Raw genomic sequence first — 23,454 nt, forward strand, 5'->3', positions numbered from 1 at the left:
TTCCCGAAGTTGGTCTCCAACCAGAGATCGCGTGCTCAGCGATGTTAAAGTCCACAGTCTCCCTCGGATGGAGCCACAAAGTCGATCCCCGACAGGGATCGCGAGCTCCGTGATGTTAAGCTCCCGTGCTGGAGCTCTCGAAGTTGGTCTCCAACAAAGGCCACCAACTCCTCGATGTTAGGCCGCAGTGTGGACGGAGATACGATACGGAAAAAAATCGCATCTCCGTCCCCAACCCCCCTACCCACATAAAACAAGCTAGAGAACACTAAAAACATACATTTAACACATACAAACGTACAACAAAGGGACAGACATGGCGAGGCAGCCTTTGCCGGCACCATCACTAACTAAACAGTGGGTTTTGTTGTGGACCATTACCATGATGTGTAAAAGCATAAGTTATCATAGATTCCTGTGAACAAGTCAATGAGCATCTGAGCGTGTGCAAATGCAACTGTCGTCTGCATACTGCAGGTTAATATCTAAAGTTGGAGATACAATGGTAGCGATGCAACAGGTTGAACAGTTTCCTCTTTGTCCTGCGGAAAGGTGTTGGAGAAGAGGTCCATTAACAGCCCTGCTCATGATAGAAACTGCGTCAATAGTAACTTGATCAACACCACAAGAGAGAAATGTCATCACTTGAACATGTACATTTTTCCAGACAGAGCTAAAAGATATTTTGCTCCTCCACTTTTGCAAATAAATGTTTCTTGCCACTGTGAACAAAAAATTGTGCGTGTTTGTACATATGATCATGGTAGCCCCCTCCCTACACTCCTGAAGATTCTAAAGCACCTCAAATCTCCTTTATCGTAAATATTTTCAGTTTAGTTCCTCCACTTTGATTAACGTTCAGGCTATCCTAAAAATTTAAATCAATTAAAAATGATAACCATCCGTTTGCAGAATGACTTTGTGCTGCCTACTGCCATCCTGGCTATGTGCTAGTGCACAGACAAATGCTATCAGTGTTTCTGACTACCACGAGTGCAGAAAGGCCATGCATAATTGACTAAAAGATGGGCTAAAACTGTGGCCAATCAGTGTGTGATCAAAACCCGTGGAATATTGAGTGCTACTTGATTACAGAATACATATCCTTTACTCTCCTCCCTTGAACACATCATGAAATCTCTTCAAGGTCCAGAGTGCCATAATATGATCATTACTGTCAAGCAGTATGAAGTGCATACTATGGGTTTCAGGTTAGAGGCTCATACTTCACAAGAGTAATTTTATTTTATTTTACTGTGTTTGAGATTGCAGTCCATTAAAGCAAGGAGGCAAAAGAGCTGTTTAAAGATCATAACAGAGCACACAAAGCAGAATGTGTGTTCTGGAACAGAGAGCAGATGTAGTTTGACGAGAAATAAAACATTTTTTTATCTCATTGTGAATGTGTTAAAACCCTTCAGCGGGAGATGTTGTAACAGCTCCACCCAGGTAAGAGAGAGTGACCGCCAACCGAACTGAGAGCAGCGGATGCACTTGGGAAAACTCGGCTGCGCTTCTTTCCTGAGAGCAAGTAGAATCGTGGCTCAGCTCTCCTTAGATGCCCTTCCGGCTCCCTCAACCTGGCCACACGCGTCCAGGGAGTGTTGTTTGTTTGAAACCCTATTGTCAAGTGTGCAGTGAAGCATTCCACTCGTGCCTGATTAATTGCCTTACAAATTTGGAACCTGGTCCAATCAAACCGAACATCACATTCAATGCACGGCAAAATGATCAATGTAATTCCCTGCTCCCGAGAACATTCTCAACCTCAGTGATGGCAGAGCACAGCGCGTGTGTGCAAAATCCCAAGTGGAAGTGCTTGCAAATACCCTCAGCCACAGCTGGTGATCACCACCATTCAGAAGGATTAGGAGCATGTGAACATTGTGGTTCCAGGTGCGACAGAGGTTCACCTGCATCTCCTCCAACCTCATCTATTGCATCCGCTGCTCTAGATGTCAGCTGATCTACATCGGTGAGACCAAGCGGAGGCTGGGCGATCGCTTCGCCGAACACCTCCGCTCGGTCCGCAATAACCAACCTGACCACCCGGTGGTTCAGCACTTCAACTCCCCCTCCCACCTCTCTGTCCTGTGTCTCCTCCATGGCCAGAGCGAGCAACACCAGAAATTGGAGGAACAGCACCACATATACCGCTTGGGGAGTCTGCACCCTGCGGGCATGAACATTGAATACTCCCAATTTTGTTAGCCCTTGCTGTCTCCTCCCCTTCCTCAGCCCTCGGGCTGTCTCCTCCCATCCCTCAGTCCTCGGGCTCCACCTCCTCCTTTTTCCTTTCTTCTCCCCGCCACCCCCCATCAGTCTGAAGAAGGGTTTCGGCCCGAAACATTGCCTATTTCCTTCGCTCCATAGATGCTGCTGCACCCGCTGAGTTTCTCCAGCATTTTTGTCTACCTTCGATTTTCCAGCATCTGCAGTTCCTTCTTGAACACATCCTCCAAATCATCCTGATTGGGATATACAGCACCATTCCTGTGACAAATTCAATCCCTAACGGAGTTGTGGGAGTTCCTTTACAAGGATCACAGTGGTTTAAAATGCTGTACCACCATCAGTCAATTAGGGTGGGTGATCAATGTCTGCCTTGCCAGCGATTCTAAGAGATGAATGAAACAAACTCTTCATGCTGAATAACGATTTGCCTTCTCCCAACTCCTACCCTCACAGCCATCTGTCTTTGAAAATTCAAAACACTAAGCATGTATTTGAATAGGAGCTGTTTAAAGTAAAAGCTATGGGGCTTAACAACTTCCAGGCTACAGCATCGCAGTCATCGGCATTTGACTGGTCATGTCAATGGTCAAAATGTACAAGTGAGCCCATCGCCCATAAATATCACACCCTTAAGCAGCAGCACTCATCCACTTCACCATGCACTATATCATCAACTTACTCTGATGGTAATCAGAGATGCTCCTACCATAAGGTAATCAATCCCCTTAGTCAACAGTCAACAGTGCTATCAATGGCACTTAAGCACCACCAATCATCAGTTGACCAATGTGTTCAAAAGGGAACTGCAGATGCTGGAATATCGAAGGTACACAACTAGCCCTTGCTGTCTCCTCCCCTTCCTTAACCCTCTAGCTGTCTCCTCCCACCCCCCCATCCGCCCGCCCTCGGGCTCCTCCTCCTCCTCCCCTTTTCCTTCTTTCTCCCCCCCCCACCCCCCATCAGTCTGAAGAAGGGTTTCGGCCCGAAACGTCGCCTATTTCCTTCGCTCCAAAGATGCTGCTGCACCCGCTGAGTTTCCCCAGCAATTTTGTGTACCATCAGTTGACCAATGCTCATTTTCCTTTGTTTGAGGAACAGTACCAAATCACATCACAGCCAAACGTGAACAAAGACAACTGAACTGCAGACGGGAATGTGAGAGGCAAGAATGGCATTTATACATCTAGTAAAAGTGAATTCATTGGGGGCAGCGAGGTGGCAGCACAATAGCAAAAAGAGTAGCTGCTTCGCAGTCCCAAAGACCTGGGTTCAATCCAAGTCAAGAGTGTTTTATTGTCATATGTCCCAAAACAGGAACAATGAAATTCATACTTGCAGCAGCACAACAGATATGTAAACATAGTACTCTGTAAACACCATGTAAACAACAAAAAAAGTTCAGTATATTATATACAAAAGCAAACAATAAAAGTGCATCTGATAGTGCCTGTCCTCTGAAGCTGACTGTGTGGGGTATGCATGATCTTCCTACACAGATTTCCATTAGATTCTCCGGTTTTCTCCCATTTCCAAAAGAACATGCAGGTTGATAGGATTCAAGAAACCGAGAATATTCAGCATTTGTTGCGGCTGTTGAAGGCCACTCATTACAACACCAGGATGTCACTGCAGGAATTCCTTCGGCTCTGTCTAAGTCCAGCCATCTTCATCTGCTTCAATAATGACTGTCTTCCTCTGCAGTGAGGATATTAACCAATAATTGCAACGGTACATTCCAAAAAACTTGATAAAACTGGCTTGGACTAATCAGTGGCAAATAATATTAATGCTACAAAAAGGCAAGGTGTGGCCATCTTAAAAACAGTTGCCACTCTCTGGCAGTTATGGACAAGGTCTCTCTGTGCGTCAAAGGCTGTTAAGGTACTTGCCGATACCTTTCTCTTACATTCAACCCCCCAAAGTGCAACACCTCATGCTTACTTGGAATAAACTCCATCTGGCCATTCATCCACCCATTTCTGTAGCTGATCTATATCCCATTGAATACTTTGACAACCTCCCTCAATGTCCACAACTCCACCAAATTTGGCGTTGTCTGCAAACTTATTAACCAACCCATCCACATTTATGTTGAAGTTGTTTATATAACTCATAAACAACAGAAATGTCAGCACAGATCCCTGCAGAACTCCACTGGTCACAGACCTCCAGCCAGAATAACATAATACTACAACCACAACCCTTTGTTTTCTAATGGAGAAAGCCATTTCTGAATCCAAGCAAACAAGTCACTGTGGATCCTATGCATCTTAATCTTCTGGATCAGCCTACCATGAGGGACTTAAGGGCCTGTCCCATCAGCATGCGATAGCATGCGTCTAGCGCAACCAAACGTGATCACTTGAGGCGTACGGCCTCGTGTGGCCGGTCCTACTTCGATTGCCGGAGGCGTATGGAGTTGTGCGGGGCTGGTCCCGACATCGCGTGGGGCTCCAAAAATCTTGTTCTGTCCGAAAATCCCGCGCGACAATGGCCTGTCCGCCCGCAGCAGCATTGAGGCCGTAAGCAGCACCTCGACAGGCATACGCAGCGCCTCGACGTCGTACGCAACAACTTGACGGCGTACGCCTAGTGTGTGCCTTTGCGTGATGATGTCACCGCCCGACGCCGTGCGACGTCCAAATTCAGTCGGCCCGCCTCATGCCCAGCTGATTGGTGAGTATGATGTCGGGACCAGCCCCGCACAACTCCAGGCGCCTCCGCGGTTGGAAGTGGGACCGGCCCCGCGAAGCCGTACTCCTCAAGCCACCACGTTTGGTCGCGCTAGACGCATGCAATCGCAAGCTGGTGGGACAGGCCCTTTAATCAAATGCCTTGCTAAAATCCATGCAGACAATGTTCACTACCCTACCCTCATCAATTACTCTCGTGACCTCCTCAGAAAACTCAATCAAGTTCATAAGACACGACCTGCCAGGGACAAAGACATTCTAATTGTTCATAAATAGCCTGTTCTCATTGAAATCAAATAAATCCTCTCCAAAGCTTCCCAACCACTGACATGAGGTTTACCAGCCTATAATTTCCTGGATTATCTCCCTCCGTTCTTCAACAGAGGATCAACTTTGGGTCTTCTCCAGTCCTCTGGGATCTCACCTCAGCTAAATATACAAAGATCTTCCTCATAATTCCAGCTATTTCCTCTCTTGCCTCTCCCAAAAAGCTGGCATGGATCCTATCAGGTCCTCGGGATTTATCTACCTTAATGGTCTTCAAGAGCCCCCAAACCACCTGCCTCTTGATCTCCAACAACCTTTGCATATTGGTGTTCCCCACACAGATCTCACTGTCATCCCTGTCCTTCTGGTTGAATACAGATGTAAAGTACTGAACTTGTCTGAAGAAGAGTTCCGACCCAAAATTCAACTATCGATTTTCTCCAGGGATGCAGCCTGACCTGTTGAGTTACTCCAGTACTTTGTATCTTTTTCTTTTGTAAATCAGCATCTGCCATTCCTTGTTTCTGCAAAGTACTTGTCTGGTGCCTCACCTACATATTTCCTCCTTTATCCTTGAGCAGTCCTGCTTTCTCTCTGGTTACCCTCTTGCTTTTAATGTATGTATGAAAAGCTTTGGAATTATCTTTATTCTGACTCATTGATTACATTTCATGACCCCTTTTGGGCCTTCTAATTGCCTGTTTGCTTTACATTCCTCAAGGCCCTGTCTGATTTCATCTTTCTAAACTCTAACATAGGTTTCCTTTTGCTTTTTGACCAAATTTACAACCTCTTTGGTAATCAAAGGTTCCTTACCTTGCCATCTTTATCCCTCCTCCTTACTGGAGCATGTCGGTCCCGAACGTTGATCAGCTGGCTTTTAAATGACTCCCATGTCAGATGTGGGTCCAAACGAATGACAACTGCTCCCAATTTATTTACCTTAGCTCCTGCCTAATTATGCTGTAATACCCCAATTTAGTACATTCTAATCTGCTTTACCACAATTTAGTTCCTTCTTTAAGAGTCAGCTTCTGTACTCAACATGTTGATTGACGCAGGCAAATGTGCCAAATGCCCTTTTCACTATCCTGTCTACCGCTTTCATGGGAATATGTAGCTGCACACTTAGCTGTGTCTGTTCTACAACATTCCCCACAGAACTATTTGGAAGCTCTGCATTTTTCAACTACCTTCATTCACATACGATGTAAAAGATCCTGCAAATAGGAGCAGGGATGAGAAATGACTTGGAAATTTGAAAAGTAATGTAGAAATGGAAAGTGTTTAGTTTTCAAAGCATTATCAATCCACTAAATCCTTCCACCCTCTTCACAGCACAGGACAAATACTCACGTGTCATATATTGCTGTAAGTAGCATCTTTTATCCTGTACGTGTAAGAGTGTTCTGACAAAGATGTATGACCTTAACACTACTTTAGTGCTGGTACTACCTTTTGTTTGAGCACTTAGATGTCTCATTGTGATTTTTTCTCATTATGCTGAAATTTTGAGTGAAAAGTATTTTAAAACTGTGGAATTTCTTTCCCATATATTGCTGATGATATTGGTGGTAAACTAAGCGCAGAGAAAGCCAAACTGGCTTCTGTCAAATGAGCAGTGAAAGTAAACAAAGAGATGAAATAAAATAAAAAATAAAGGCCTTGCGTTAATATTAGTAATTAATGTCTTAACGTGATTCTGGTCAATTAGACCAGAGACCAAAGATCTCTTTGAAGTGAAGCTGCTATTGTTACATGGGAAATTCTGCAACTGTTTTAGGAGTTGATACCTAAACCTTCTGACTCAGAGAAAGCAGAGACATAACAAGGGAATTGTTTCAGGAATCGCAGAGAAAGGCAGAGAGCGAGGAAGAAGGGTTGGTTTAAACTGCACGTATTTTAATGAAAGGGGCCTGACGGGTAAGGCAGATGAGCTCAGGGCATGGATAGGTACGAGCGACTGGGACTTTGTAGCCATGACTGAAATCTGGTTAAGGGACAGGTAGGACTGGCGTCTCAATGTTCCTGGGTACAGGAGCTTCAGGAGAAACACGGGTGAGGGAAAACGAGGGGGGGGGGGGGGGGGGGGGGCTTGCATTGTTGGTTAAGGAGGATGTCACGGCTGTGTTCAGAGGTGACATTACAGACGGTTCGTCTAGTGAGGCTAGATGGGTGGAGCTGAGGAACAAGACAGGGATGATCACCTTGTTGGGGGCGTACTACAGACCCCCGAATAGTCAACGGGAACAAGAACAAATGTGCCAGGAGAATGCAGACAGCTGCGGGTCAAATAAGGTTGTTGTAGTAGGTGATTTAACTTTCCCAATATAGACTGGGAAAATCATAGTGTGAAGGGTTTAGATGGGGTTCAATTCCTCAAAAGTGTTCAGGAGAGTGTTCTTAAGCAGTATGTGGAGGCCCCCACACTTGAGAGGGCAACGCTGGATCTAGTATTGGGAAATTGGGAAGGGCAAGTTCATGAAGTGTGTGTGGAGAAGCCTTTTGGGACTAGTGACCACAGTTCGATTAGGTTTAAGAAAGTTATGGATAGAGACGGAGAGTTAAAATGTCAACTGGGGTAAGACCAACTTTGAGGGTATGAGGGAAGGTCTCGCTCAAGTTGACTGGAGCAGGTTATTAGATGGGAAATGAACATCGACCGTGGGATGGTTTTAAAAGTTTACTGAAGAAAGCTCAGGATGTGTACGTCCCCGTAAGAGTGATGGGCAAAGCAGGCAAACGTAAGGAAGCTTGGATGACGAGGGAAATTGAGACATTAGTCAAAAACAAGAAGGACGCATGGGACAGCTGGGATCAAGTGCATCCCTGGAGGAGTTTCGGGAACTAAGGAATAAACTAAAAAAGGAAATCAGAAGGGCAAAAAGGGGCCAGGAGATAGGTCTAGCAGGTAGCATTAAGGACAATCCCAAAAGATTTTATAAATACATAAGGGGGAAAAGGGTAACTAGAGAAAGAGTGGGACCTCTCAGGAATCAAAGCAGTCACATCTGTGTGGAGCCACAGGAGATGGGCAAGGTACTAAATGAGTATCTCTCCTCCGTACTTACCAAGGAGAAAGACTGTAGGACGGAGGAAATTGGAGCAGTTACTGGAAGTGTCTTGAGAGCTGTCAGGGTTACCATTGAAGACGTACTGAGGGTACTGTTGTGTTTGTAGACAAATCGCCAGGGCCTCATCAGATATATCTGAGGATATTGCGGGAAACTAGAGTGGAAATTACGGGAGCCATTGGTTGAAATTTATGAGTCGTCCTTAAATAAAGGAGAGGTGCCGAAAGACTGGAGGGTGACAAATGTTGTGCCTCTTTTCAAGAAGGGCTGCCGGGAAAATGCTGAGAACTATAGGTCCGGTGAGCTTAACATCTGTAGTTGGTTAGTTACTGGAGAGTATTCTGAGAGATAGGATATACAGGCATTAGGATGGGCAAGGACTGATTAGGGATAGTCAGTGTGGTTTTGTATTTCGAAGGTCGTGACTCACAATTCTGATTGATTTTTTTGAAGATGTGACCAAAAAGTCAATGAGAGCTGTAGATGTTGTGTACATGGATTTCAGTAAGGCATTCAACAAGGTAGGCTGCTCTGGAAGGTTAGATCGCATGGGATCCAAGGAGAGATAGCTGAATGGATAGCAAATTGGCTCCATGGAAGGAAGCAGAGGATGATGGCGGAAGATTGCTTCTTGGACTGGAGGCCTGTGACTAGTGGTGTGCCTCCGGGTCCGGTTTCTGGGCCCGTTACTATTTGCCATCTACATCAATGATTTGGATGAAAACATACAGGGCCAGATTAGCAAGTTTGCTGATGTTACAAAAGTTAGTGGTGAAGATGGTTGTGAAAGATTGCAGCAGGATCTGGATCGATTGGCCAGGTGGGCGGAGGAATGGTTGATGGAATTTAATACAGAAATGTGTGAGGTGTTGCATTTTGGGACGTCTAACAAGGGCAGGACCTACACAGTAAATGGTAGGCCTCTGGGTAGTGTTGCAGAGCAGAGGGATCTAGGAGTACAGGTGCATGGTTCCTTGAAGGTCGAGTCGCAGGTAGATAATGTGGTCAAAAAGGCTTTTGGCACTTTGGCCTTCATCAGTCAGAGTATTGAGTATAGAAGTTGGGAGGTCATGTTGCAGTTGTATAAGATATTGGTGAGGCCGCATTTAGAATATTGTGTTCAGTTCTGGGCACCAGGTTATAGGAAATATATTGTCAAGCTTGAAAGGGTTCCGAAATGATTTACAAGGATGTTGCCAGGACTAGAGGGTGTGAGCTATAGGGAGAGGTTGAGTAGGCTGGGTCTCTATTCCATGGAGCGCAGGAGGATAAGGGGAGATCTTATAGAGGTATACAAAATCATGAGAGGAATAGATTGGGTAGATGCACAGACTTTTTTACCCAGAGTAGGGGATTCGAGGACCGGAAGACATAGGTTCAAGGTGAAGGGGAAAAGATTTAATAGGAATCCGAGGGGTAACCTTTTCACACAATGGGTGGGGGGTTTATGGAACAAGCTGCCAGAGGAGGTAGTTGAGGCTGGGACTATCCCATCGTTTAAGAAACAGTTAGACAGGTATATGGATAGAACAGGTTTGGAGGGATATGGACCAAGTGCGGGCAAGTGGGACTTGTGTAGCTGGGACATTGTTGGCGATGTGGGCGAGTTGGGCAGAAGGGCCTGTTTCGACACTGTATCACTCTATAACTCTTAAACACTGCTAGCCATAACTGCAAACCCTGGTGGCTATGAATTGAACCCAGCCCTGGCTGTGCATCAGATGAGGTTTACTATCATTAGATGCTGCTGCACCCGCTGAGTTTCCCCAGCAATTTTGTGTACCCTGAGGTTTACTATCATATCCATTTGATGTCACATAACCCACTACATTTGTATCCTGACCTGACAAATGAGGAATGGTGAATGCATACTGCACAACAGGGTCCCTGTATCAGGAAGTTGCATCCCAAACATGAATCAATATCATGGGAAGGAGAGCTGCTGCCTCACAGTGCCAGAGTCCCGGGGTTGATCCATCCACCTTGTTGCCTCTATGGACTTTAACAAGGCCTTTAACAAAGTCCTGCATGGTAGGCTGGTCTGGAAGATCAGGCTGCATGGAATCCAAGGTGAGCTGGCCAATGAGATTCAAAATTGGCTTGGAGGAAGGAGTCAAAGAGTGGTTGAGGACTAGGGGAGAGGGGGAGAAAGATGGAAGAGGGGTGGGAGCGAGACAAAGTTTGACTTTTAGGAAGAGTTTGGATAGACTGCAAACTGAGGCAGAGGAGTGACCTCATTGAGGTGCACACGTTTATGAGGGGTATGGATAAGCAAAGTTGAAAGATTGTGAAAGCTTTTATTTTTTGGGGTTGTGTGGATGGGAGTCAAATGTGATGACATTGATATGCAGGAAATGGAGGGATATGGATTATGTGCAATCAGATAAGAGTTGGTCTTGTCATTATGGCAGACATTGTGGTCTGAAGGGCCTGTTTCAATGCTGTACTTCTAAGTTTCATGATAATTCTTAGTAAACTGTTCTCAAAGAAGTCAGGTTCTGACACTTGGCTGTGAGTGAATTCTTCAAATGAATCCTATATGAATGATTTCTTAATGTGAGGCTGTTTAAAATTGCTGCAACAATTGCACCAACAAATATTCTGTAAGACTATTTTTTATTAAAAATCCATTTTCTTTTCTATGCAAAGTTTGCAAAGAATCAAGCCAACGGGAATCATACCATGAGCAAGTTCATCCTCTCATGCTGCAGTTTGGTATTAAACTAAGAATGATGTCCCCCCTCGCTACTGAAGGTTCAATAATTCTCTTGACCTCCAGTGATTTATGGATTTTTAATATACCAGCTAGACAGTTTATTGAATCTGGATACTCACATGCTCTTAAGAAGGAATGTCAGTTGTGCATTTAACCTCATGCAGTTGGCAAATTATAGGCCAATACACAGTCAGTTCGTTTTGTCGCAGTTATTCCTTTGGTTCACCAATAGTCAATGACAATTGTTAACACTGGTCCCATTGAAATGATATTTGGTGCTAAGCTTAATATAGTTGTCTAATGTCTTTGGGACTGAACTTGATTGGCCCATGGGAATCTGTAACTGCATCGCCAATCATTCACATAAATTAGTGGTTTTATATTTGTAATCAAGATTACACATTTGTTTTAATTTGTAATTTGTACTGACAACAGTACTATCTCTGAAAATGGTTTATTAGTCACTAAAAACAGGGCTTTAAAGATAGAACTCAGGAGGTCAGTGGCATCACAGAAAGACAGAGCTTTAGATACTTAAAGTCTGTACCATTTCTTAAAGGAATATTCACTGAATTTGCATACAATGAAAGAGGTAGGAGATGGAGTGGGGATAGATCACAAACTCATGAAACAAAGGAGCTAAGTCTTTCTGAAATCTGATTGAATTTAAACAGGTCTTGTATAGAATCTGAGGCTGGGACCCTGCAATAGGCAGAAGCTGGGCAGAGTTGATTGGCAGGAGCTGTTATTAAATAAGTCCACATCTAACACGTGGGAGTTGTTTAAAGACCAGCTGGTCAGAATTTAGAAACAAACATGTTCCTGTGAGGAAGAAAGAAGTAAGGTACAGCAACCTTGGATGACGAGAGATGTTGCAAATTTAGTTTTTAAAAAAGGAAGGAAAATCAAGGTTTATGAAACAGAAATCAGACATGGCCTTTGAAGGATATACATGAAGCAGGAAAGAATCAGGACGGCTAAAACCCAACAATGAAAGTTTAAAGGAGATTTATGAAGCAAGTTTGTTATTACACAGAGTGCCCAGAACACACTGCCAGAGAAAGCGGTGAAATAAGATATGATAATAACATTTAAGAGGTTCTTAAGAAGCACATGAACAGGCAGGGCATGGAAGGATATAGACCATGAGCGGGAAGACGGGACCAGTTTGGATTGGCATCATAGTTGGCACAGACATCATGGGCCAAAGGACCTGTTTTGTGTTCTATGTTCATCTAATTAATTTAAGGCTAAATTTTACATTAATGCAAGGAGAAGAAATCCAGGATCCTGTGGGGACTAAGTCATAAAAGATGTGAACAAAAATAAACTGCAGAAAGAGATTGTGGAAACAACCCTACAAGAATAACAACATTAACAATAAGAAATATAAGCAATACATTATTAGAAAGGAAGGGGTAAATGTGAATGTGTGTTCCTTGAATACGCTCAAGGCTATAATGGCTAATAAGGAAATGGCTAATGGCAAACTTGCTCCTAAGCATGTCCCTGTACCTGCATTCATGAAAGGGGAATTAAAAAGTAGCCATTTGAGTTTAATATGCTGAAAGGAAGGCACTGAAGAAAGTAAAGGGACTTAAGCAAACCAAATTTCAGCACCTGATATTTTTTCATTCATCATAACTTCTGAAAAACCTCCAGATTCACAAATTATTCACTCTGATTGGAAAATGTCAAATGGTTTACAAGTAAAGTAGATAAAAAACCAAGGGAAGTACAAACCAGTTAGTTTAATATCTGTTGTGGGGAACTTATTTAATTCTATCTTCTGGTTCACAGAGATCTCTTGGAAAATAATGAGTTGACCAAAGAATGTTAATTAGGTGTCATGCCTGACTAATTTCATTACACTCCTGGAGAATGTCCTGAGCAAAGAGAATGGAATACTGTCAAATATAAACTTCCACGGTGTATTCAATAGGTTTCTGCATGGAGGATTACTGGCAAAAATGAAAGAGCATTGAATCACAGTCCCCAACAACTTTCACAGATGTGCCCTAGAAAGCAGTCGATCAGGATGCATCAGAGCCTTGTAAGGGAACTGCTTCACCCAAGACCGCAATAAATTGCAGAGAGTTGAGAATGTAGCCCAGACCATCATGCAAACCAACCTCCCTACCATTGATGGGTCTGAAGAAGGGTCCCGACCCAAAATATCACTCATCCTTTTCTTCCAGATAAGCTGCATGACCTGCTGAGTTACTCCAGCACTTTGTGTCTATCTCCCTTCTATTGACTCCATCTACACCTCACGCTGGCTCGGCAAGGCCACCAGCAAAATCAAGGACAAGTCTCACCCCGGTCAATTCCTCTTCTCCCATCTCCCATTGGGCAGGAAGTACACAAGTTTGAAAACACATACCTTCAGATTCAGGGACAGTTTCTTCCCAGCTGTTTTCAGGCAACTGAATCGTCCACTCATTAGCTCGAGTGTGGTCCTGATCTTCCATCAACCTCATTGGAGACTTTTGAACTATCTTTTTAATTGGACTTTTATGTGTACACTGTGGATGGCAATGATGGTCCAATTCTATACGGCCATCGTAGAGTCTGTCCTCTCCTTCTCCATCATGGTCTGGTTTGGCTCAGCCACTAAGCACGACAACTGGAGGCTGCAGCGAATCGTCCGATCAGCTGAGAAGGTTGTTGGCTGCAACCCTCCTTCCATTGACGAACTGTATACTGCAAGGGCCAGGAAGCGAGCGGGTAAGATCACCTCTCACCCTGGCCACAAACTCTTTGAATCACTTCCCTCTGGAAGGCGACTCCGGACTGTCAAAGCTGTCACAGCCAGACATAAAAACAGCTTTTTTTCCACGAGTAGTAGCTCTACTCAATAACCAAAAATCTGTAGCCTCTTTTTGCTTTGGTATTTTATTTAATTCACATGTTTAATCAATAATGTTTTATTATTAATGTTCAATGTTTTATGTGTCATTCCTATCTGTCACTGTTTGTTATGTTGTCACTTGCGGGCGGAGCACCAAAGCAAATTCCTTCTATGTGAATACTTGGCCAATAAACTTATTCATTCATTCATTCATTCATTGTAAACATGTAGTCTTTTTGACTGGAGGGCAGGCAAACAAAAGCTTTTCACTGTACCTTGGTACACGTGACAAATAATAAACTAAAAACTAAATTAAACCTTAGAACAGAGGTTGGCAGTCAGTTGGTCCTGGAATAGTTCATTGAAAATTAATGGATTGGCAATGTTAGCAGGGCATACAGATGGGAGGACTAAGATAATATTCCCAGGGTCTGCAATTGCAAGTCCGATTTCACAAAACATATATTGATGACTTTGGTGAAGGAATAAGGTCATATATTTAAGTTTATAAATGGTACTAAATTGTGTAATTGGGAGTAAAAGATTACATTGGCAGACTATGAATGGACAAAAATCTCCATAGCACAATTTTTTCAAGATAATAAATCTATAATTACTAATTAGTGTGGGGATAGTAGTGTGTGGCTCGTCATAGCACAGAAGCAGGCCCTTCACCCCAATTTATGCCGACCAAGATGACCAATCTAAGTAAGTCCCATTTGCTTGTATTTGGCCCATATCCCTCAAAACCTTTTCTATCCTTGTACCTGTCCTACTAACTTCAAAAATGCTGTTATAGTACCTACCTCAACCTTCTGGCAGCTTGTTCCATATACCCAACATCCTCTGAGTGGAAAAAGGTACCCCTCATATTCCTACTAAATCTTGCCCCTCTCATCGTAAACAGGTGTCCCATTTAAATCTGAGAAAGATTATGTATTTTTTAATCTTTATGAAGCATTTGTTACATCCTCAGATATCCACATACCACCTTGCCATTAATGTCTGGGTCTGGTGACTATCGTAACATAGGCAGCAGCTAAATGTACACACCCGCCTCCCCTTCCCCACTAATATAGCAATGAAATGGGCGCTTTTGACATAGCGAACAAAGGAATAAATGCACGCAAAAATGACCGGAGAATTTCTCTGCTCTTCAAATGTGCTTCCGGGGCTGTGGGATCTTTAAATTCAGAACTACATGTGAGTATCAACCTTGATTTTGTGTTCAAGTCACCAAAATGTTACATTGACCCATTATTATGTGACTCAAAAGCAACAATGTAACCATATCAGACAGCAATGAATAAAAATAATAACTATATATTTCATCTTGCAGCAGTTGGCGAGGATTTGTAGCTCAATTGGACTTTGAGCACCGTAGTTTTTTAACTTTTAAATAATGACTGAATGACCACACTCAATGAAACCTCGCCACTAAAAGAATTGCTAATGCAAGTTTCAAATATCTGGAACCAATAGTACACATTAAAGGCCTGTAAGTTAACGATTGATTAGCTGGTCTGAGCATGTGTGAAATGGAAATGAAAAAAAAAACATGATTTCTTATCAATTTAATATTTTGGGTTATGCCTGCTGATTTAATCTCCTATACCAGTAATTGCAATTTTTATGGTTTAAAGAAAGAGATGATAATTTTTCATTTGCGACTCTTCTAAAACCTGAACTCTTCAGATTACTTACTTGCTGGTCACGTCCATTTGATCTGCTCCACAGAACAAATGTGAATAGTTAGTCAGCATCTATCATTTCAGAAACCGCCGTTGCTGTGTCACTGAGCCCCAGAAGGAAGGTTGCACAGGGAGAAAACTTTACTTCTAAAAGGACCAGATAGCCAGAATTTAAAAAGAGCTTAAGAAGGAACTGCAGATGTTGGAAAATCGAAGGTACACAAAAATGCTGGAGAAACTCAGCGGGTGCAGCAGCATCTATGGAGCGAAGGAAAAAGGCAATGTTTCGGGCCGAAACATTGCCTTTTTCCTTCGCTCCATAGATGCTGCTGCACTTGCTGAGTTTCTCCAGCATTTTTGTGTACCTTTAAAAAGAGCTGGATGACTTACAATAACTCTGTTTGCCCTTCCCCGCTCAATTGGCAAACTGGGTTTGGAATGTGGAGATCATAAATCTCCTGTCACAAACAATAACTTCTGCATGTTCTAAAACATTGGTATTTGAACGTGGTATGTTGACAGTTGCTTGTCACAAAACTAATATCGGAAAATATCACAGTACAACTATAGAAGATTTTCTAATTGTTAAAAAATACATTAGATGGAGCCCTTTATGTATGCAGTACTAATGAGGACAGAAAAAATAATTTTGCCCTAATACACTGACATCATGTGGCGTCTTCCACTAAGTTTAAAGCTGTTAAAAATCCATTATTCCTTGCGGTTGAAATTCAACAACATTCAAAAGTAACAAAATTATATTTGAGACGCTCTAGAACTGTTTAGTTGTCCTGTCAGTATCATCACGATGCATAATATTGAATCATCTCATATAGATGCAATTTACAATGTTTCGTCAATCAACGCACCAGATAACTAATTATGAAATACATCAGGCAAATGTGCCGTGACCAAATCCAATTTTCATTTACACCTATGTCGATGTCAGGGACTCAGTGTTGGGACGTAGACTTGTGGATCACCCAGAGTCAAGAGGCAACAATTAACTTGTGCCTCCTCAATCCACACGTAACAATTATTGAGGGGGAAAGCAAACAATTGGGCTTTTAGCTTTTGATCAATATGTACTGCTTTTGTGATGCAATTTTGAATATGTGGATTGAGGAAGCATTGGCTTCAAACTTAAAGCTGCAGGCACTCTGTCTCACAAGATGAACAAACATAATGAAACAGTTTAATTCAGAACTAGCATGAGGAAGAAAGAAGGGTCCGGTTTCCTGGCATAAATGTTGTTCAACGAAGGTGACACACTGCTGACCTACTCTTTGGTGTCTGTCCAGGGAAAAAAACGCAAGAATAATGTCAACTAGATCACCTGTTCTCCCAAGGGAGAAACAGATACCTGCATTCACATACAAACACATTTTTCAGGAATATACCATGGGATGAGCTTTTGAAATATACCCAGCCAATTTTCCCGAGCAGACAACACTGTCAATGTGAATGACTATTAACAGAACCAATTCTACCACAACAGTACACAGGCAGATTCACAAACTGCTGCACTGCAGAGCAATGGATTCAAGAATTATTTCAAAAGTAGGCACAGACACAAACAAGTAATAAACTAAATGCTGGAGAGTCTTTGACTCTTGTTTGCCTTCTTTAAATCAATGACTGTGAGACAATCTCATGCTATTAACAAACAAGAACAATGAGTCCATTACCTTCTGCTGTGCCTGTGATGCCATCAGCTTTGAAGTTACTGGTGCTCTTCTTCCTGCGATGCTTTTTCCTGTTGGCGTGGGGTGAAGGCGGGGGCTCAAGCTTTGGGCTGGTGGTGCTTGATATACTGGGGCTTGAACATACAGAATCTCCCAGGCCAGCATCTTCAAGAGAAATAAAAGAATACATGAATAATACACCCTAGTTCCATAATCTGAAAGTGACATGTCCAATATGGGCACTTCAAGTGGTTGTGGCTTGTACTCCCTCAAATCCTTTGAATGTCAATGGGAAAATAAGTAATTGGTTTCTCTCAATACCAATAAATATTGGGACTTGCGCTGACCAACGCAGCTTAGAAGTTTTTCCATAAAATGAGTTGCCTCAAATTAGTTGCTCCATGATCCAGCTGTCGGTTGCCCTCCTTTCTTGTACAACCCTTCTTCTCCCACCCATTGGAAAATAAATGGAGTGCTCACTGCAAGATTGGACAAAAAGCCTGTTTGTCTTCACAATTATTTTATAAAACTATGACTCGTGCAAAAAATATGCAAAGAAAATCGTATTTTTTCAATCATTTTTCTGTATCACAATGACAATTTATATTCTAATGCCCAAAACTCAATGACAATCTTGGAGGCCAAACATTGCGAGACATTTATATTTTCTCTTCTTCACCTCCAGCTTTGGTTACATCTCCACTTTTTTTCGCGCAATAAACCCCTCCTCCACCTATCAGTAGCTTTTCCCCACCTCTGCCCCTCACCTCTCTCTACTAGTTATCTCTCCACTACTCCATCAGTGTGAAGAGGATTCCCAACCTGAAGGGTTGTCTGTCCATTTATATCCACAAATGCTGCCTGCCCTACTGGATTCATCCAGCAGTTTGTGCTTTGCTCGGGTTTCCAGCATCTGTGATCTGTTGGGTCAAACATTTGAGTGTTTGCAGCAGATCCATGCGCGCTCTCATTAGATTTCAGAACCACTTGAAAAAAATTCTCATCTCGGTCCTAAAATACTTCCCCCTTATCCTTTAACTGTGACCTCTTGTTCTGGACTTTCCCAACATCGGGAACAATCTTCTTGCATCCAGCCTGTCCAACCCCTTAAGAATTTTGTAAGTTTCTATAAGATCCCCCCTCAATCTTCTAAATTCCAGCGAGTACAAGTCGAGTCCATCCAGTCTTTCTTCATATGAAAGTCCTGCCATCCCAGGAATCAGTCTGGTGAACCTCATCTGTACTCCCTCTATGGCAAGAATGTCTTTCCTCAGATTAGGAGACCAAAACTGTATGCAATACTCCAGGTGTGGTCTCACCAAGGCCCTGTACAACTGCAGTAGAACCTCCCTGCTCCTATACTCAAATCCCTTTGCTATGAATGCTAACATACCATTCGCTTTCTTCACTGCCTGCTGCACCTGCATGCCTACTTTCAATGACTGGTGTACCATCACATCCAGGTCTCGTTGCATCTCCCCTTTTCCTAATCGGCCGCCATTCAGATAATAGTCTACTTTCCTGTTCTTGCCACCAAAGTGGATAACCTCACATTTATCCACATTATCCTGCATCTGCCATGCATTTGCCCACTCACCCAACCTATCCAAGTCACCCTGCAGCCTCCTAACATCCTCCTCACAGCTAACACTGCCCCCCAGCTTCGTGTCATCCGCAAACTTGGAGATGTTGCATTCAATTCCCTCGTCCAAATAATTTATATTGTAAATAGCTGGTGTCCCAGCACTGAGCCTTGCGGTACCCCACTAGTCACTGCCTGCCATTCTGAAAAGGACCCATTTACTCCTACTCTTTGCTTCCTGTCTGCCAGCCAGTTCTCTATCCACATCAATACTGAACCCCCAATACCGTGTGCTTTAAGTTTGCATACTAATCTCTTATGTGGGTCCTTGTCGAAAGCCTTCTGAAAGTCAAGACCGTACAGAGGCTTGGAAACTCTGGTGGAAATATCTTTCTGTGCAGGGAGCTGGTTGGTTTCAGAGGAGATGGGAAGGAGGAAACCAAAACTAGAGAAAACATCATAATTCAAATTGTTTCATGTCAAAATAACACTTGAAGTTGCTAAATTCAAAATAACTCCAAGCTGCCAAGCATTGATATACCCCAGGACAAACACAATTGTCCATTACTCTCAATTGGAAGCCATGTTCAAAGGGAACAGGGGGAAATGGAGATGAAATGTCATAGAAAATGTAATGCACTAGTATAGCTCTAGTTATAATCATATTGCTCTGTTGCCAACTATGTTCCCTTGGAGCACGTTTCCTATTTAGGATAGAAAGTTTGGCAAATTTAGATTCATAGCGCACTTCTGATATGCTCTCACAAAATTCAAATGCCATTAACTTTATACCACTACTGAGAAAATAATCTTTGAATTGCAATGCTCATATCACACATTTTCCTTCTACTTATAACAACACGAGGCATTTCAACACATTAGTTCCATGCTCATTATCAGAGGAGCAAACTCATGAGTCCTGTTCCTTCTCTCCTTTCTCTACAATAGCAAATTCACCTACTAGCATATGTTGGAAAGTTGGTGGAAACCCATAGAGAGAAACTCCACATAGACTGCACTGGAGATCAGGATTGAATTTGGGTCTCTGGAGCCATGAGGCAGCCGCACAAACTATTATATCACCGCAATGTCCCTATGACAATTAAGCACCATCCATCCAATGTTAAAGACAAGATGGACAGCATTCCGTTAGATATTTCTTGATGAAAAGTCAACAACTTTAAAATTCTAACATCCTTTCCATCCCTTTACTTCTATTTTTCTTGTCTGACTGCATTCTCTTTTGTTCTCCAACCACTCTCACACAGGTATTGATTATTCCATTTGTGAACCATTGGAGCCCCTCAATTACATTAGTCATTCTCTTTTCTCTCTATCGTCAGGTTTCCTGCAGGCCAGCACTGACAATTGACACAGGAAATGCATCTCTGTTCACTGGACTCCCAAGCTGTGCGCGAATTAAAACATACACACTGCTCAGAAGTAAAGCGAATGATAATTTAAAAAAATTGTGACAAGATGGCAGTGGCTTACTATTACTTAGGATGATGTCTCCTTGAAGTATTTTGCAACATTTCATAGCAAAAGATATTACAATTGTAAAAGAGTCATAGAGCACGTAAACAGGCCCTTCAGCCCTTCAAACCTGAATAGACCATCAAGTGCCCATTTACATTAATTATTCTTCCACTATTCCCAAACTAATGATAATTCAAAGGGAACTATTATGAAAATAATTGAGCCATGGAACATGGAAACAGGCCCTTTGGCCCATCTCATCCATGCCAACCAAGATGCCCATCTATACTTGTCCCATTTGCCCATGTTTAACTCGTATCCTTCTAAAGCTTGCCAAAAATGTTGTTTAAATGGAGAGCGCCTATTCAACGTTGGCCACAACCATTTGTTCTGGCAGCTCGCTTCGTGTACACATCACCCTGTGTGTGACAATGCTGCCTCTCAGGTTCCTATCAAATCATTCTCCTATCGCCTTAACCTATGCCTTGTAGTTCTTGATTCCCCAAACCTGGGAAAAAGATTGTGCATTCACCCTATCAATGCCCCTCGTGATGTTATACACCTCTAAAATATCACCTCTCAGTCCCTGACGCTCCAAGGAATAATGTCCTAGCATGCCCAACCTCTCTCTGTAGCTCAGTCCATACATCTTCATAAAGCTTTTCTGCACTCTTTCCAGCTTAATGGTTTCTTTCCTATAGTAGGGTAACTAAAACTGAACACAATACTCCAGGTACAGCCTCCCCAAAGTCTTTAGCAACTGCAACCTAGCACCCTAACTTCGATTCTCAATGCCTTGCTGATGAAGGCCAGGGTGCCCAAGTCTTTTTCACCACCATATCTGCCTGTGATACCACTATCTTGGAACCTGCATCCTGTTCCCCAGTTATACAACACTCCCCAGGACCTTAACGTTCACTGTTAAAGTCCTGGTTTGTCTTCCTAAAAGGCAACACCTTGCCTTTAACTGGTCCTGAGCTAGGACATTGTCTGTCCATTCTCTCCACTGATGCTACCCGAGTTCCTCCAGCACTTTGCATTTTGCTCTATTTTCCATTCCTTGGGCCACTTACCCAACTGATCAACATTCCGCTGCAATCCTTGATAACCTTCACTGTTCACTGTCTATGATGTTGCCTTTTTTAGTGTGATCTGCAAATTTACTAACCAGCAAAAATCTTGTTTGCCTTATATATGCATTATGAAAGGAATAAACCATCAGCAAGGTATTTACATCAAGTACACTCAGTGTCCTTTAACTCTCCGTTAATACAAATCGTTAATAGTAAAAAGCTCTGTTTCCTTTAGGAACCAGTTGAACAATTGTATCCCTGATTGTTTTGTTGGTCATTACAGTACATTTAAGCTCTAATGGCAATGCAGTCAAATAGCTCCCACCAGCATCACAAAATACATGCAAACACAAGATATTTTGATGCCTCCCCTCCAATTGAAAACATAGCCCTGGATGACTATCTTTCTGTATAGCATTTGAATGGAGAAATTCCACCCTTAGGGGCTTTGTTACGCTCCTTATGGACACTGCTAATCTCAGGGCTTGGATTTACAGCTGAAAGTAAGTAATGTGTGGCAAAGCACATCCCAGGAAATGCCACATGTGAGCTTCAAGATGTTATCTATCCATGCAAGATTACTTTTATAGCACATTACAGTGATGTGCAGCAGGAAAGATTCATGGTTGTAATGGACTGAAATGGTAGGGCTACTTTCAGCAAATTAGTTCACTTTTGTTTTTAAATAACCTGCAACTTTTTTGAGAGGTACTTTGCCCCTACTAAACTACGTCCTGGTTCAGTGGTTACGTGTTTTTACCAAAGTCAAATGTTTTGACAGGTCAAGTTCCAATTCAGAGACTTGAAATGCATTATCTAGGAAGCACCATTCTTTGGACCAACCTCAAGTCAGCTGAAACTACACTTGTCTTTCGAGGAAGTAATTAAAGATGCCACGGCTACCACAATGATAACTTGCAAGGAAGTTTGTGGTATCCTGGCCGATATTTATCCTTCAATAACAAAGCAACCACATAATTTGTTGTAATCACTGCTGAAATATATTAAACAGAGCAGTTTATTTGTTATTTGTGGAGTCTTGCTACATACATATTTCTTGCCTTGTTTACAATATTATAACAGTATCTAATGTACTGCATTGGCTGAAAGGGCCTTGAAACGTTCCTGCTTCTTACGCTTCAGTAACATACCACACTGTAGATGGTCTGAAGTCACATCCAGTGCTGGTTTCTCTGCCATCTCCTCTGCTGTCTCTTGTTCCTTCAGCCACATCCAGAACACCCTCACAATGGGAAACCAATAATCTGGGCCTATGAACCGCCCTACTATTCGGCAAGAGGGGGCTGGGGTGGAGCTGTGAATTTTCTCTTACATTAAAAACGCCTGCATCCTCCCACTTCATGGAATATTACCACTCTGGTGACGTATTAAGCAGACCCCAGCCAAAGGAAAATTGGAAAGGGAAGAATGTTGTGAAGAAAATAAAAATCATAGTTTTAGCCTACATTTTTATTTTTAGAAAATATAAAAAATGTTCACTAGATTACTTTCTATAGTATTTTGCTTGTCAGTGGCACTTGCATGACAGACTATGGTATAACTGTTCTAAAAGCACAACTGTGGCATTGCTCTGCCCATGGAGGGGTGGGAATAGGGCAAAGGTAGGTCATTAGACTCGGTAAAACTGCTTCTCATTGGGACCAAGCTGACTGCTGATGCAGGTCGGCACGGACACATTGGGCTGAAAGGCCTGTCTCCAGGCTGTATCTCTAGACTAAACTAAACTATACTGGAACCAGGAGCGACTAACAAGCTGCTGGAAGAACTCAATGGGCCAGACAGCATCTGTGGAGGCAGAGGGATGATCGTGTTTTGGCTTGAGGTCCTGCATCAGCACTGGATAAAATGGTTGACTGAAACAGGAGATTTTTTAAAGTCTTAAAAATGTTTCTTCTTTCTAATTGTCTTCTGTTTCCTCTACTGGGGACTATTTAATGTGTTACAAGGTGGTCTTTTTTTTTCTTGGTACAGGGTCTTGACCTGCAATGTTAACCATCCATTTGCCTCCACCTGACCTGCTGCTTGTTTTTTGTAACCAATCTGCTCCATCCCCATAACTCTCAATTCCAGTGGGGAAAAAATCACCA

At 42.7% G+C, this 23,454-nt stretch overlaps 1 protein-coding gene across 6 annotated transcripts in view; it reads right to left on the bottom strand.

The window, feature by feature from the left end:
* LOC116975392 (arf-GAP with GTPase, ANK repeat and PH domain-containing protein 1) overlaps positions 1 to 23,454 on the bottom strand; it is a 600,018-nt gene that overhangs the window by 140,480 nt on the left and 436,084 nt on the right. For all 6 annotated transcript variants that reach the window (XM_033024451.1, XM_033024453.1, XM_033024452.1 and 3 more), the window contains one exon: positions 17,216 to 17,377. In XM_033024451.1, the coding sequence (XP_032880342.1) occupies positions 17,216 to 17,377 (162 nt within the window). The remainder of the gene's footprint in view (positions 1 to 17,215; positions 17,378 to 23,454) is intronic.

This window comes from Amblyraja radiata, chromosome 7 (assembly GCF_010909765.2).
Source record: "Amblyraja radiata isolate CabotCenter1 chromosome 7, sAmbRad1.1.pri, whole genome shotgun sequence".
NCBI lineage: Eukaryota > Metazoa > Chordata > Chondrichthyes > Rajiformes > Rajidae > Amblyraja > Amblyraja radiata.